At 34.8% G+C, this 17,553-nt stretch overlaps 1 protein-coding gene across 1 annotated transcript; it reads right to left on the bottom strand.

The window, feature by feature from the left end:
- Positions 1 to 12,936: 12,936 nt before the first annotated feature.
- LOC129000689 (uncharacterized protein K02A2.6-like) lies at positions 12,937 to 16,005 on the bottom strand. Its single transcript, XM_054427651.1, has one exon. The coding sequence runs from the start codon at positions 16,003 to 16,005 to the stop codon at positions 12,937 to 12,939; it is 3,069 nt and encodes a 1,022-aa protein (XP_054283626.1).
- Positions 16,006 to 17,553: the final 1,548 nt, after the last annotated feature.

Here is a 17,553-nt window from a genome sequence, read left to right on the forward strand (position 1 = left end):
AAAAACTACAATGTTTGCAGTGTCTGTAGATCAAAAATCCCAGAAAGTCAAATAGTACAGTCCGAGCTAAAAACGTGGTCTATGTTAAAGCAATTGACTTATTGGGAATTTGACCTAATGCAACAGCAGTTTTAATATAACGAAATAAGATAAAATATAAGTTCAGTTTCGCTGAGTCAACAGTGCCGGAAGGTCAAAAGTATAATCTGTTAAAAACAGCGATAGTCCTCTCGACGCATGACTTCAATAATTTCGTGTTTTGGTGAACTTAAAGTTGTGCTAAAATTTTGAAAATTGGCACAGAGCTTCTTGGTCAGTCCTACTCGATGACTATTTTGTTGGAACTTTAAACTATTTACCGATCTAATTAATAAAAATTAATATGTATGGTGAAATATTTTTAAATCGTGATTTCTAGCATGAAAAAGTTAGCATGCAAGATTTTTTGTTGTTTTTGGGTTAAGGAGGTTTTGTCTGTGGCAAAGTTGTAGCCAAAAGTGTGATGCGTAAAATATATTTTTTTGAATTTTTTACAATCAGTGGTTCAATAGATAACTTGGGTTGAAGAGGACGGCAAATTTAACATTTCGCAACACATGGAAAGAACTACATCGTACGATGCGACTGCTGAGTGGACTTTTAATTTACAGTTCTAAGAACAAGAAAAAGATGAATATACAGATCACCAGTACATTCATATTATTTATAAAACATCTTTCTGTATTACCAGCTTACATTTTTCACTTATAAGAATACATCATAAACAGGGTGTTAAAAATAAGCGGGGAGATACTTTACCTAGTAATTCCTTGGGTCAAAATAAACAGAAAATGAAGGATAACATTTTTTCAAAAATCGTTTCGTTAACCAGATATCCGCCATTTTGTATTTTTTACATACAAATATTTATCTTTACACTTTTCCAACCGATGTTTATGAAACTTGGTATGTATCCAACTTGGTATGTAGGTAGAAGAGACCCATGTTATAAAAGAAGATTCATCTCGATTCACCCTAAAATTTCAAAATTTAACACTTAACTACAATATAATATACTTTACTACACCACAATATTTACGTATCACCATAAATCTTTAATAAAATAAAACGTTCACATTTTTAAAATCCAAAGTAAATCAATATAATCATATAATCAATATAAAAAAGTGCACTAGTACTTACTAGTGTCCAATAACAATTTGATGGATTTAACCAAAACCTTTTCTATTTAACTTATTTTCAGCTGTTAAATTTCAAACGATACGTTTTAGCTACATCATTAACATTATTATCATCATCATCGTTTGAGTTTGGGTTTGCGGCAATGTATTTTTATAATTAAAACCTTTAATTTGATACCTACCAAACTTGACCTCTGCTGCTATTAATTGACTGTATGGACTATTAATTAACAGCTGTGTCTAAGGATTATGTCGGCCTTAGTCACTAACAGGACAACAAGATCGCTCCACTCATCACACACTCAACTCCATTCATACTTGGCTTAAAATGCATACATTTGTATGGTCGCCATTTCAAAAACAGGTAAAATAGTATTCAAATTATAAAAGAATTTTGTCTTAGTCTTTATGGTCCATCCCCTTAAGTTTAAACAGTGATAATAGCTTAAGACAGTATATATTTATGGCTATTATATTATTGATATACCAAGTCTCACTACTTTATCTATATTGTTAAAAAAATATAGTTAATCCAGGACTTTTCAACCATACTGTATAACGCCAACACGAAATTTTTCCGTTTAACTCCTCCGAATTTCTTAGGTGATTTTGACCATTCATGTCTCATTAGAAAGAGCGTGTCGCGTACATTTGCAAACCAACCTTACATTTTTAAATCCCTTGGGCTCAGCCCCAGCGGCTCATGTTATGAACCCATGCTATGCAGACTCTATGAAGAACATATTGATTTATTTATATTAGGATCAGCCCAGTTAATTGCTGTTATGCAATTCAAGGAAATAATGTAGGTTACATTATTAACATGTTACTGATTTGTTTCAAATACTATATTTACTATTTCTATTTGGGTTTGCAGGATAATTTAATCCATTTTACCAAAAAATAAAATTAATGGACAAAGTACTATATTTCATGAGCTATCATTGAAAGGACCGATTGAAGTCCTCATAAACCAAAATAATGCCTACTAAAGCAATTAAAATTGAGACGAACATGTAATGCACGAAATCAGGTGGTTCTTAAGTATGTGAAAAAATGTATCGCTATTCAAAAACAGACGGAAAACTTGTAACCATATTCTTGACAACGGGTGTAACCATGTAACATGGCTACATTATCAATGGCAAACGTGGACAACCTTATACGAGTGTGAGTACGTCCGAAAACAGGGTAAGTCCGAAAACAACTCTAAAAAACAATAAGCAATAAATTGCAAGAACCGTTGCTTATATCATTGGGTACGGTATACACGTATCCACTGACGTGTATACTCAATGCTTATATCGAACTGTTATATATGTACATCGTGAGTTGTTCCATTAGTTGTTTCATTTAGTTGTGTGTCCATTAGTATAGTAGTTTAGTTGACTCTTTTAAAGTCGGCGGAAATTGTGACTGTTATTACCCTTGAAATAATGTTTGTGAAGTACTTTGCAATCCTATCAATGCTTATAGAATCATACGATTACAATTTTCTGGTTAGAATATTTCGCATAGAGTGGTGACTAGTGTATCTTTTTGTTTTGCTTGTAAAACAGGATCAACAGAGATTTTCCATCGACTTAAACAATACGATACTCCCAAATTGTTCATTGCAATAACAAAATATCACACAGTTTGATGAATATTTGTGTGTAAACCACATACAGTACACCTTTATTCTATCTATTTTACCTTTTATTTTTCCAAGACTTTATAGAAAATCACGCATTACGTGATCAGTGAAGAAAAGGCTGTATCCCATGTGTTTTATAGGTAAAGAAGACAAGGGCGCTCCTAGACATATATTTGGGGGGGGGGTCACCGGGGGCCTGGGGGGTATGGAATACCCCCCAAAAAGGAGGGGGTCTTGGGGTTCCCCCCAGGAGAAAATATAAATAAATAAATATAGGCTATACAGGGTGATCAACTCAAGGAGGCCACCATTGGGATATCGGAAACGGTAAAAATTAGAGAAAACTTAAAATGGAAGACATTCCTTTATTTTTTGTGGCAGTTTAAAATATGATTTTAGTCGTTTGAAATTCAGCCGCCATTTTCCAAAATGGCGGCCAAATTTGAAATTTCTTATCGAACACCCTATATTTTATCATGTTTTCGGACATAATAGGCAATTTTAAAACTTTTTAATCCTTGACATTTTTTCGATAAACCCACTCGTTTAGGAGTTACAGCCTATGGAAAAATGACTTCCAGTATACATATTAAATCATGTAGCTCCTAAACAAGTAAGTTTAAAGCAAAAATACGAGGTGTAAAAAAGTCTTACAATTGCATCCACATTCCAAAAAGACCATAAAATTCATTAAAAATATAAATTATATTATTTAAAAAAATGGCGGCAAACTTGAAAAGTGGAAAACTTTTTATTTTATAGTCTTTAAGGAATGAAGATGCAATTCTAAGACTAATTAATTTACTTTTTGCAATTTTGCTCTAAACTTACTCGTTTAGGAGCTACATGATGTAAAATGTACACCGGAAGTCATTTTCCCATAGGCTGTACTCCTAAACGAGTGGGTTTATCGAAAAAGTGTCAAAGCTAAACAAGTTTTTAAATTGCATATTCTATCCGAAAACATGATAAAAAAACTAAAATCATATTTTTAACTGCCACAAAAAATAAAGGAATGTCCCCCATTTAATGTTTTCTCTAATTCTTACCGTTTCCGACTTCCCAATGGTGGCCTCCTTGAGTTGATCACCCTGTATATATGAATTTGAACGAGTGGTGTTTTTGGCCTCTAGGGACCTCAAAACGAAAAATTAAATCGGTCCCGGGTCCAGGTGTTACCATAAGTACTACGGTAATAGCTTATTCCCTATATGGGAAATTCGCCAAAAACCTAATAGTTATATAGAACAATATTTCATTCAACCAGCTGTTAGTTAAAACAAATTATATGGGACTAAAACAAATCGATGATTACAAAGATTCCTTTAAAAAATAATTTGAACATCCTACTATTTTTCTATGCAAATTTAAATAATCTGCCATCCTCATACCTAGGAGTTGAATGTATCGATGGTCAGCATTACACATAGTATAAATAAGTCAACTCTAAATATGTCTTTAAATTTGTTTCCAAATGCTGAATTTGTGTCACAAATGCTGAATGTTTACAGCTGTTATGCTAAGCAAATTATATTGTACAAAAAGCTGGCTTAGAAGGTTAGCGTCGGCTGCTAGACTTTAAAAAAATTAAAACTTAATTTCTAAAAAACTGGGACCCTTAATTATAATTATGGCTTTGACATTCCCTAGTTCTCAAAATTATCTTTCTTTCAACACAAAAATAATGAAAATCCGTCGACTGGTTGATTCAGAATGCGACAGGTTTCAACCCTTCCGAGGCGTAATACATTTACACAGTTTATGTATAGACTACATTATAACTTATAAAATAGTTCTAAAATTAAATGGATCTCCTTTTACAAACGTATATAATAACCATAAATTTTCAGATCGTCCTTGCGTGTATTTTATGCCACAAATTTTGACGAAAGGCTTTTCATTACATAAACTATACCTATTTAAAGTTTTGACCAAACAGTTGGCAAGAAGCATTAATAGATAAGCTATGTACCAAATATGATAATTTTAGCTCTATTCTAATTATGACAAAACACGAAGTAACTAAAAGCAAGTTTTGTTGGTGTAGTAAGCGTTGCAGGAGGTCTAATTTACACTGAATCGACGTTCAATTTTATTGCTTTTGATCTTCCGGCACTGTTGACTCAGCGAAACTGAACTTGTATTTTACCGTATTTCGTTATATTAAAACTGCTGTTGCATTAGGTCAAATTCCCAATAAGTCAATTGCTTTAACATAGACCACTTTTTAGCTCGGACTGTACTATTTGACTTACTGGGACTTTTGATCTACAGACACTGCAAACATTGTAGTTTTTGACCTAGCGGCACAGGTATAAATTATTTGATCTTCCGGGACTGTTGACTTTCAGCAACATTCCCTCGAGGACACCCCCCTCCCCACATTTTAACTGTGGGTTAACCAGGGCCGTTTTAACCCATACGCGAACTACGCGGGTGTATATGACACCACGAAAAAATGGCGCCAATGGGACACAATTTCTTTTTTTTCAGAAAACAAAATGGGAAACAACTTTCCTGACAAGTGAACAACTTAATTTTTTTTTTTTTTCAGTCAGAGTAAAAGTATCCTAAGCACCACGACACCAAAGGCATTTATTCTGTTTGTACCAACAGTACATGAAAAATGTGTATACTTGTACACTGTACAGAACTTCAACTCAAGGACTCAAGACATTGATTTGCAGTTTTGATTCGTAGTGAGCTGACGCTCGGCAGCGTACAGGGCTGCGCCTGTGGGTTTCATTTCATGACGCATGCTCGAGATTAGCGTGCAGCGCTACTAATGTTTAATCCTCCTGGAGCACTACTTGTCACCCACGATGTAAAGATATACTGAGTATAAACGATGAACAAACAACAAAGAGTTGTTTATATCGTTGCTTGTCCCAACAAGAAACTTCCCCCTCCCTTCTTCCCCTGATCACTCTCCCCTCATAGAGCAGAGCTGTATGTTGTATTGCACTCTTAGTTGTATACCAATTGAACATTCTGTATTCTTTTTGTCAAGGTAATATTTCAATTTGGTTTTTCATGTTTTCTTCATGTTTAATGTATTAAATTAAAAATTTCTCTTGCCATCTACCTACACCTGTTTTTCATTTTAATAGGCTTTATAAAAACTTATATCGTATCCAAGTTAATATCCTGTAAAAATTGATATCACATTTAGAAATAAATTTTTAACTTTAGGTTTTGCTAAAGTGTATATGATAAGAAAATGTTAAATTTACCAACTTTTATTAGGATGTGTTTAAAAATAACCTAAATATACAATTTTGTTTATTTCGCCTCATTTAATTATTTTTTTTATATTTTACAATATTTTTTCCTACAGTTGCCTAACAATTGAAATAAACCTCTAAATATGGTGTTATTTTAATCTTATCTTAGTTTAAACAATGAGAGGACTCTCTTATCTTAGTTTATGAGGACAGAGGTTTTAAAGTACAAGGTTTAATGGTACATAAATGGTTAAAATAAGGTTACAAAGATTTTTCAGTTGTGGGGATTCGTGCTGGCTGAATCAAAAGATTTTGTTGATGCCTAATTTAAAATTTTAATAAGTAAGTTATGCTAAGTTATAAATTAAACTTTTAGAAATAATAAATATGAAGGATTTTGATTTTGATGAATGGAGGTAAGTTGGGTCCAAATGGATGCTTGAGGAGTCTATAGTCTGAGTTAATAAATTAATAAAAGGAATGTTCTCACCAATCTTCTGTAATAATAATTTTCTTCTTATTAATGTAGGCCTAAATTCTTCTTTCTTCAGTTAAATTTGGAAATTTTGACAATATCTTCTTTTATAATTTCACAATTATTTTCACAATTAATATATTCTGTGTGTTCTTCTTGGATACCTTCACTGCACTGTCAGTCTCATTGTTGTAAATCCTTTCTTAAAATATGGGGTTCACATAAATAAAAACATGGTTGAAATTTACTTGTAATCTTGAACCCAGATGCACTGTATTTTAAATGGAGGAATTGTTTTTGAATAATAATTTTGGATAAGCCAATGAATAAATTTTGATTATAAATTATATATATGTTGAGACAATATGGTTTTAATAATTAATTAACAATGAACATGAATAAATATTGAAAATATAACAAGATTGAGTTTGGAATTTAAATAAGGACTATATTTATAAACATAGAATTTTGAGTCATTACACAATTTACATGTTCTCTCACTGATTTGAGAAAGCAAAGTGGCCAATTCGCTCATCAGTGAGACAATGTTAACATTGTCTCACTCTAATTACTTTGTCTCACTCCAGATTTGCAACGTGAAGGCACGAAATAGTGAGCACATAACATGCAGACAAGGTCGTATACGTGCAAAATATGTTGGCAGCACTGGCTGTAATAATCAGCTGGTCAGCTGTTGTACTGTTGTATTTGACACAGCATTAAATGTCATATTAGAAGTTCACTTCTGTGTTAAAATATGTTACGTTTCTTTACCAATTTATTTGTTTATGGTAACTGTAGGAAAAATATAATGTGCAACTCGAGTGCAAAGTGCAATTGCCTCACTCGAGAAACCATTCCTCACTCGCCTATGGCTCGTGAGTAAGTATTTCTCTTGAGTGAGTCAATTGCTCACTAGTTGCACAAATAACTATAGATTTTGACAAAAATAACCCCAATAAAAGGTATACATAAATTCACATTTCCTTGTTCTCCGTTAAATTCTACAACTTTTGGTAAAGTTGCAAGCCAAAAGTTTGAATCGTTACTACATGAAAAGCTGTCAAAAACAAAACATAATTTTTAATCTTGACTTACTTGACTTATTTCCTTGAGCTCCTAGGGGGAGCATAGGGCCTCGACGAACACTCTCCAGCGGTCTCTATGGTTTGCCAGTCCCTTTGCTCTAGCCCATGTCATGCCTTGTCCCTCCAACTCTCTCTCCACCGTCCGTCTCCAAGTGGTTCTTGGTCTCCCTCGTCTTCTGCTTCCTTGGGGGTTCCAGTCCAAGGCCTGTCTCGCCACTGTATCCTGAGATTGTCGTAGGATATGCCCGATCCACCTCCACTTTCCTCTTTTCAGCTGCCTTATAATAGGCTCTTGCTGGGTTCTAGCCCACAAATCTTCATTGGAAATTACATCGGGCCACCATATGTTTAGTATGGTTCTAAGGCATTTGTTGAGGAAGGTTTGGAGTTTTCTTGTGGCAACAGCTGTTATTTTCCACGTCTCACAACCATAGAGGACAGATTTGACATTCGAGTTGAAGATTCGGAGCTTTGTTTTCCTTCTAATCTCGGAGCTCCTCCAAACTGGTCTCAGCTGGGCGAATGCCGCCTTTGCTTTGTTGAGCCTGTTTGTTATGTCCTGGTCAGCTCCTCCATCCCTGGCCACCAAGCTACCCAGATAGCAGAACTCATTGGTTCTTTCTACCTCTTCCTCTCCAGTTCTAAGGGGGGTGTTATTCCGGTTATTCAACCTCATTTCCTTGGTTTTCCTGGCATTTATCTTTAAGCCCACCTGTTGCGCTTCCACTTTTAAATCGTTCAGCTTAGTTTCAATATCTCTGAAACTTTGGGCCATGATGCATAGATCGTCTGCAAAATCCAGATCTTCCAGCCTTGAATTAATGCCCCACTGGATTCCTCTGTTTCGATTCATCGCTTCTCTCATAACGAGATCAAGGACCATAAGAAAAAGGATAGGTGACAATAGGCATCCCTGCTTGACTCCTGAATTGGTTTTTATTGGATCCGACAAAGACTTATTGTACACTACCTGGCATGAAAACTCTTCATACATGGCTTTTACCAGTCTAATAATCTTTGGAGGTATACCAAAAGATTTCATTGCCTTCCAAATGCTTTGTCTGTTAATTGAGTCGAAGGCTTTCTCAAAATCGACGAATACTAAATACAATGCTGCTTGGTGTTCAGCAAACTGCTCGAGTATTATCCGCAGGGTATTTATGTGGTCGATGGTCGATTTATTTTGCCGGAATCCCACTTGTTCTTTCCTGATTTTTTATTGACAGGAATTTTAATTCTATTTAAGATAATTCTAGCAAGAATTTTGCTACAAACAGGAAGCAAAGTTATGCCCCTCCAATTGTTACAGTTGGAGAGATCACCCTTCTTTGGTAGTTTTACCGGATGCATTGCACGACGTCCAAGTGCCACGACGTCCAATAATATTTATTCAGTGCCACGACGTCCAAAACATAATTTTTGAGTTGTTGCACGACGTCCAAGTGCCACGACGTCCAAAAGTACAGTAACTGCCAAAAATATAGTCTTTCTACAAGCTTTGGACGTCGTGGCACTTGGACGTCGTGAAACAGCGCACTATAGGATTGTAAAAAAGTAACATTTGCACGACATCCAAAGTCGCTGCCAGTTGCACGACGTCCAAGTGCCTCGACGTCCAATAAATATTTGACTGTTGCACGACGTCCAATATAGCTCAGTGCTGTTGCACGACGTCCAAGCTCCTTCATGATGACCGGTTACGATGACCGGCTACTTGCCGAACAGTGTTCTCTCGTGTAAAATGCTTATGGAACGTTTATTAGTTATATATACATGGTTATATGTTCTTGTTCAGAAATATATATACTATGAATATTTGTACCATTAATTGAAACATCATAAAGTAAAAACAAACATAAAAAGAAAAAAAACAAGGCAACAGTTGGAAAACTATAAGGTTTACATGGTTTTGAAAAATGATGACATTTTGTTAACAACCGATAAACTTCATTATGTTTGGAGTAAGCTTTTAAATGCTTATTTTTTCAAGACTAGATGAATGTACATTGATCAACATGATCTTTGAAAACCATTTTTTATACCCTCATTTTAATTTTCACTAGTATAAAGAATAGAATGCCCTTTTCGAACTGTTTTTTTTAGGCTTCAATTTAATGTTCTTATGTCGCAAATATGTTTATTAATAGTATTCACCATTACAGTATATTTTACTCAAGATTTATTGTTTACATATAGCACAGTTGATGTTGCCAACTAGCGTGGGAGCGGAAGTCCTGATAAAGGCTGGTTCTCGGAAAAGTAATAAACTTGTAGTTTAAATGAAACATTTTTTTAATTTTGTATAGGATTCATGGGATCCTCAGCATCAAGTACAAACTGCAAAATGTGTGTCGAAGGTCTGATTAGACCTTCCGAGATTTAGACCTTCAGCAACTGATCCGTTTTTTTTACCTTCCTTTAATTTATTCCTTTTCATGTTGTGCTTCATGTAACATACATAGACTAGAGGGCCGCTCATGCTCTTGACAAATAAATTAACATTTTCGCACAAATACAAATCAATACCGTCATTAGACAAGAATTAAAAAATAAAATTTATAAACAAAACCTACCACGTTATATTCTTGAACAAGTATGCCTACAAATCTACGATAAGCATGTTTGTTATTATTATGCTTAACCTACAAATGCTATGACTTAGGGCATACCTGCTTTCCTAGATAAAACATGCAAACTAATTGCGAGTGCAACGTGAACTTAGAAAAAGACTAGTAAGAATTTACAACTGTGAATTTCTCAGAATTGATTGACAGTTCAGACCTGGCCACAGACTACGGAAACCTACAGTATTATTGTATTAGTTTACTGTATTTGTATTATTGTGTTACTAGCAGAGTAGCCGTTCTTCGTACGGGGTTGGCATATAAGTATAAATGCTTATTGCAGTTATGGGAGAGGACACGTGTTGAAAAATTAAAAAAAAATTGTCTTTTAATTTATACGGTAGGCCTATCCTATTGTGTAGCACACATCTACCTTAGTCCTGATGTTCTACACTGCACCTAAACCATGGAAAAAAGTAAAGTTCTCATTGTGTACCACAACTTTTTTTGCTAGTTGGTTCAAATTAGCTGTGGTCATTAAAGCAAACAAACAATATAATAGTGCTGCACCCTATTGGCAAGCCTTATAACTTTTTAATGCTGTTTAATATCATAGAACCAACTTGTACAGTTGAAACGGCTGACAAAATTCGTTAATTTCTTCAAATATGAATACTCATAAGGTTAACATGAGAAAGTCCAGAGCCAGAGCCACCGGGGCGGAGACTGAAATAATTTTTAAGGTAAGAATATGTTAATCGGGGATGTCATCTATCATCATACCTTGTCGGTCATAATTTCAACCTTGTCGGTTTAGTATTTTTCGCGTTTGCTTGTCACAAACATCCATCCATCCATCCATCCATCCATACATCCATGGTTTGCACTGTAAACAAAAAGCTATCACAATAGTTCCATACCGACAAATAGGAAAATATAAATAAATATGGAAAAAGGGTAATTTTCTAACATATTTTAGTGAAATTATATAATCAGGCAAATGGAAATTCAGTCTACAGATTTGCTGTGGCAGGGGGATTATATTACGGTTTACACAAAAATAAATCAAAACATATACCTCATAACACTCAGGAAAAGGGCCTAGGTTGATAGGGCAATGATTATAGAATCTTAATTATTTCATATATCCATGATGAATGATTTCTTTTAAAACGAATTATTCCCAGTAAAATCATCGTATGCACTAATAGAGCAAGATTTGTACTGAAAGAAAACCTTCTTTTAGTTTAAAAAAATACATGTTTCACAGGAAACATTTTTAACCATTGTAGTAACACCATTATAGCTTAAAAAGTTGATAAGTGATAGTTTACATAATATTTAGCACATTTGACGGATAAACCTTTTTTGATTTCGTCATATTATAAGTGTACGAAAATTCATATATCTGTGTATCGATATCTACTTATCTCATTTCTGTTCAATGGAAGTTATACAATTTCAATGATACCGGTATTTAAATGGGAAGGCTTACAGCTGTTATAAAACTGGGCATACATTTTACCTTACGAGTAAATTTGCTACCAATCGATATAGTATGACAATTCTATTCTACTGCAGTACTTAGAATTCTACCACTACTCACATTAAAGCTACCATATTTGCTTTTGGGCTAGTGATTAATTTATTGTAATAATCATACAATATAGTGAATAGTGTAGGTAGTCATTTATTTATTTCGTTTCTATGACATAGCTCTATTTTGTAGAAATCGATTATGCAATCGTTAACAACAGAAATACTGCACCATTACATTTTCCGGTGACATCTTCTATATACATAATACGCTAAGCCGATTTTTGGAAACAGAAATCCTCCCTTATATTTGGACCGATTTTGATGATTAAATCGTCAAAAGAATGGCCCTGATCTGTAGTTTAGCAAAGTGTTTTTATTTTTTTGAAATCTTTATTAGTTCGGGCGGGATCTTCCATCAAAGTTGGGTTTTCTCCCATAAGATTAACATGGGGAAATCTAAATATTTAATTGGAAACTTTGTCCCCACTAATTTGAGAGAACTGCAAGGCGTAGAAACTTGGTAGAGGTGTCCAAAGAAAGGTATTTGTCTGTAGATGAGTTATCACAAGAAAAACGAAGTGAATTTGCTCAGGGCTCTGCCCGAGTAGCCTTTAAAGATCCCTCCACAGATTTGTTTACATTTTGGCCATGTGGATAATAGCATTGACTATATATACCTTATATAGTCAATGATAATATTTTTTAATGAAACAGCTGTTAATTTTTTTAAATTGTATTTTAAACACACAGTTACTGAATTGTGCAAAAGAAGTATTTGCAATGTTATTTTCTGATTTTAAAATTGATTTTATTCTGTATCATGTCATGTTTTGCAATATAACGTTCCATTACGAAATCTCCAATCATTGGAAAAACCTTCGATTGGGTAATACAATACAAAATAATACAAGTGCAGAAGGGCACGGTGCCCATTTGAGCGGTGTCCATATTTTGTTAAAATAATAGTATTTACAGCAACTGGATAAAACATTTTACAATATTTATGTATGTTGGAAAGCTTAATTTAAGATAAACTCACAGATTAACAAACACTTCTAACATTATTTTATTTTCATGAACTGAACAAGAATTGTGTATATAAAAAACTAAAAAACAAAACATTGGCAGATGACTAATTTAAATCATTTAAATAATCAGCTGACAAAAGCAAGTAAAGACTATTTGAAATAAATTCATTTTACCAACATCCTCCCTTTCTTAACTTTTTTTTATGTCTTTAAAAAGCGTCTGTTGCGAACATATAAGTTTCCACCAACTTGTACCACATATCTTCGATCTCTTTCTTTTTTTATAACTTTACCTTCTACCCAGGGATCCCTTCTCTCTTGAGGTTTCCTTTGAACCCAAACAACTTGTCCTGGTATCAGTGGGGCGAGGTCTTTAGCTCCTTTGTCAAAATATGTTTTGTATGCATCTTTCTTTTTATCCCACTTTTCAATTACTTTCACAGGAACATTAGGACGCAGCAGATCTTCACAAGTGGGTACAAAGCTTTTAGTTCTTCTAGACATTAACAACTGAGCTGGACTCTTACCAATTTCTTTGAGTGGTGTATTTCTCAACTCAAGAAGAGCCTGCTGAAAGTCGCCTTTGTCTTCTCTCACTTTTTTTAAAATACTCTTAAATATCTTTACAGCAGATTCAACTTTTCCATTTGCCTGGTGGTGATATGGAGAGGAAGTAATTATCTTAAATTTCCACTCTTCTGAAAAATCTTTAAATGCTTGACTTAATATAGGGGTGCCACTATCACCAACTACAATGTCTGGAATGCCGTATCTTGCAAATAACTCTTTACAGAAAACAATCAATGATTCAGAGGTACATTTTTGTGTTTTCCTAATCTCAAAAAATGACGAATAGTAATCAGTCACAATAATGAAGTGAGTTGAGCCTTCTTGAGCAAAATCAACCCCGATTCGCTGCCATGGTCGTGATGGTGTTTCTTGAAGTAAGAGGGGTTCTTTCCGTTGAGTCGGTGCATATTTCTTGCATACTAAACATTTTTCAACTTCTTTTCTTATATCTCCTGCCATTCCCGGCCAAAAAAATACATCTTTTGCTCTCCTTATACATGATTCAACCCCTTGATGTGAAAAATGAATTCTATGGACTAGTTCAATTGTCATGCTACTTGGGATAACAATCCGCTCTCCTTTGAGGACAAGTCCGTCTTCAACTCCAAGCTCTTCCTTAAAAGGCCAGTAATTCCATAGCTCATTGGGAACTTGAGTCTTTCTATTAGGCCAACCATTTATAATCACCGGTATAAGCTTCTGAAGCACGGGGTCTTTGTATGTGTGTTCTTTCAGTTGGTTTAAACGCTCATCCGTAACATTTATGTACTCTAAGGACTTACACTGTTCAAACTCCTTTGTCGAGCTGTTCATTGAGGTTTCAAAAATCATTACTGAATTGTCCTGCATACTGCATTCATACTTAGTTTCTGGGGCGCGTGACAAAAAATCTGCTAAAAGCATTGTTTTACCTGGTCGATAAACAACAGTAAATGTAAACTTCTGCAATCGCAGCAACATTCTTTGCAACCGCTTAGGTGCGTTGACCAAAGGTTTTTTGAAAATAGTCTCAAGAGGTTTGTGATCGGTTTCTACCGTAATATCACACTTACCGAACAAATACTGTTCAAACCTTTCAAAGGCAAATAGAACTGCCAGGCATTCTTTCTCGATCTGAGCATAGTGGCATTCTGTTGGATTTAAAGTCCTTGATATATATGAAACTGGCTTACCATTTTGCAATAGCGAAGCACCCAAACCAAACTGACTTGCATCACATTGCAACGTCACAGGAGAGTCCTTATTGTAATACTGTAGGGTTGGAGAGTTGGTCACCATGTTAACTAATTTCTTGAAAGCCAATGAATGTAATTCCTGCCACGTCCACTTAACATCTTCTTTAATTAGAGTTCTTATTGGAACTGCTACTTCTGACAGTCCTGGCAGAAATTTACTTAAATAATTGATAAATCCCAAGAACCTTTGAGCTTCCTCCTTGTTCTGAGGCTCTTTCATATTTGAGACTGCTGATATCTTGTCAGGATCTGCTTTCAAGCCATCACTGCTCAAAACATGTCCCATGTACTTAACTTCCTTCAGTCCGATTTTACATTTATTCATGTTGAACTTTATATTTCTTTGTCTAGCTCGCTCAAGCAATGCATGCAGATTCTTGTTATGGTCCTCTAAAGCTTGTTCATCTGTGTCTCCACTGCCGTAAACTACGACATCATCTGCAATCGTAAAAATTCCTTTTAGTCCTTCCAGCTCTTCGTGTACTCGCCGTTGAAATTCTTCTGGAGCTGACTTTACTCCGAAAGGCATCCTTAGCCAGCGGTACCTCCCAAATGGAGTCCAAAATGTCGTTAATTTGCTTGCCTCTTCGGTTAACTTTATATGCCAGAACCCATCTTTTAGGTCTAGAGTACTAAATATCCTGGCTTTTATAAGTTTTGGAGCAACTTCTTCTATAGTGGGGACCTGATAATGTGATCGCTGGATAGCTTTGTTTAGTTGATGTGGGTCAATACAAATGCGTAACTTGTTCGGTTTCTTAACGACAACCATAGCACTGACCCATGAGGAAGGTTCCGTTACCTTACGTATTACACCTAATTCTTGAAGACGTTGTATTTCACTTTTTATCTCATCTTGTAAAACCAGAGGATATCTTCGAGGTGGAACCACTACAGGAACAACAGATTCGTCAAGTCTAAATTTATGTTTACCCTCAAAGCATCCTAGACCTTGACCAATGTCTTGAAAAGAAGATAGAATGGAGCTTGGATTTGGAGAATTCTTTAACTCAAAAACATCCTCATCTACTGCAATAAGCCCTAACCGTAAACAGTCTTGAGCTCCAATCAATGGAATATGCTTCGTATTGATAACTTCAAACGACATTCTTTGCTTAATATTCTTCCATATAACATGCAATGTTATTTTCCCAAGAGAAGCCTTTGAAGCACCACCATAGAAAGTAAGCGTTGTATTACTTTTTTGGAGGACTGGACGATCAACTCCAACCAGCTCCTTCAAAATATCGTAACTCATTACATTGCATGTCGCCCCGCTATCAAGTTGACATTTTAGCATTCGATTACCTTTCCTAAATGGGACTTTCAAATGGACGAATAGACGTTTTTTTGGAATGTCATCTTCCATTTCATATATGTCATTTTTGTCTACATAATCTCCAGGAATGGTATCTTCACAAGCAGAGCTTACTACTTTAATCTTTTCTTTTGCTTTAAGGCACATTTTAGCAAAATGATTGTTTTTTCGACATAAACTACACGCTTTTCCAAACGCAGGACAGTAACTTGCTCCTCTTTGGTGTTTCCCCCCACAGAATTTACACGAAAGAAGTTTTTGATCACTGTTTATTCTAAACGACTCATTAACTATATTTTCCGTAGAAGGTTCAGTCTCGTTAGTTCTACGTTCATTGATTTTTTTAGCAAGATTACTAGCCTGCTCATCAGAAAGACATATGCTTGTCGCATTATCAAGAGTCAGATCTTTTTTTGATAAGAGCCGTTTTCTTAAGTCATTATTTGATAAACCTACTACTAACCTATCACATAAGAGCTGCTCTTCAATTTCAAGCCTAGATAAATTTGACAGTGACTCAAATTCACATTTTCCTATCATTTCATGTAACCTGTTAATATACTCTTTACAAGACTCATTTGGTGATTGTGTAGCACTATTAAACATAAAGCGCTCAAAAGTAACATTCTTAGCATTATTAAAATAATCATCTAGTCTATCAATAATCTCATCAACACTGGCCTTGTCATTGCATATTTTATTTATTAGCTGTAATGTTTTACCTCCAATGAGAGACTGGAATAAAGCTACCTGAACTTTTTTGCTTGTTATCTTGCTGCATTTTGAGCCACCACAGGCTTCAGCCAAAGTTAGATAGTTGTTCCATTGGACCTTGAATAACATCCATTTCTCTGCTGCATTTGTTTTGTCCGAAATGTCAAGTGGATCTGGTAGAGGTATTCCATTCATTATTGTAATTCTTCTAATAACCTGACACCATGTTGGAAAGCTTAATTTAAGATAAACTCACAGATTAACAAACACTTCTAACATTATTTTATTTTCATGAACTGAACAAGAATTGTGTATATAAAAAACTAAAAAACAAAACATTGGCAGATGACTAATTTAAATCATTTAAATAATCAGCTGACAAAAGCAAGTAAAGACTATTTGAAATAAATTCATTTTACCAACAATGTAGAAATATGTTTATGATTTAGAAAGTCATTAAGCTGGAAAATTGCAATGTACTGCAGACTTCAGAGAGGTTACTTCGATGTATTCATTCAGCTTAGTGAAAACGTAATTTATAGATAGGTATGTATAAAAATAAGAACTTGAACTCTTAGAGAGCCTTTGAATGTTATTAGACGAACGAAAAGGATTGTGCATGTTTACTAGCGCTACTCAGCAACAAAAACCATTTAATTTATCTCTAAAATATATATTCTTAAAATGCACTGACCAGCAGCCTAAAGAAATCTATTTTTACTTTCTCCCCCTATACCATAGTATATGGAGAAAGTATTGTTTTCGTCAAAATTTTCGAGTTTGAGTTTTGAGTGGATATATTCGTTTTGGGTCCCCCTGGACCCAAAAAAGTGGTTTTCGAAGTGATGTCTGTGTGTGTGTGTGTGTGTGTGTGTCTGTGTGTCTGTGTGTCTGTGTGTCTGTGTGTCTGGATGTGTACAGAGCTAGAGACTACACCTGCGGTCCGATTTCGATGAAATTTGGTATGTAGGTTCTAATCCA

Source organism: Macrosteles quadrilineatus, unplaced genomic scaffold (genome assembly GCF_028750875.1).
Source record: "Macrosteles quadrilineatus isolate MER2022 unplaced genomic scaffold, UCM_ALF_1.0 Scaffold_8__2_contigs__length_117827958, whole genome shotgun sequence".
Taxonomy (NCBI): domain Eukaryota; kingdom Metazoa; phylum Arthropoda; class Insecta; order Hemiptera; family Cicadellidae; genus Macrosteles; species Macrosteles quadrilineatus.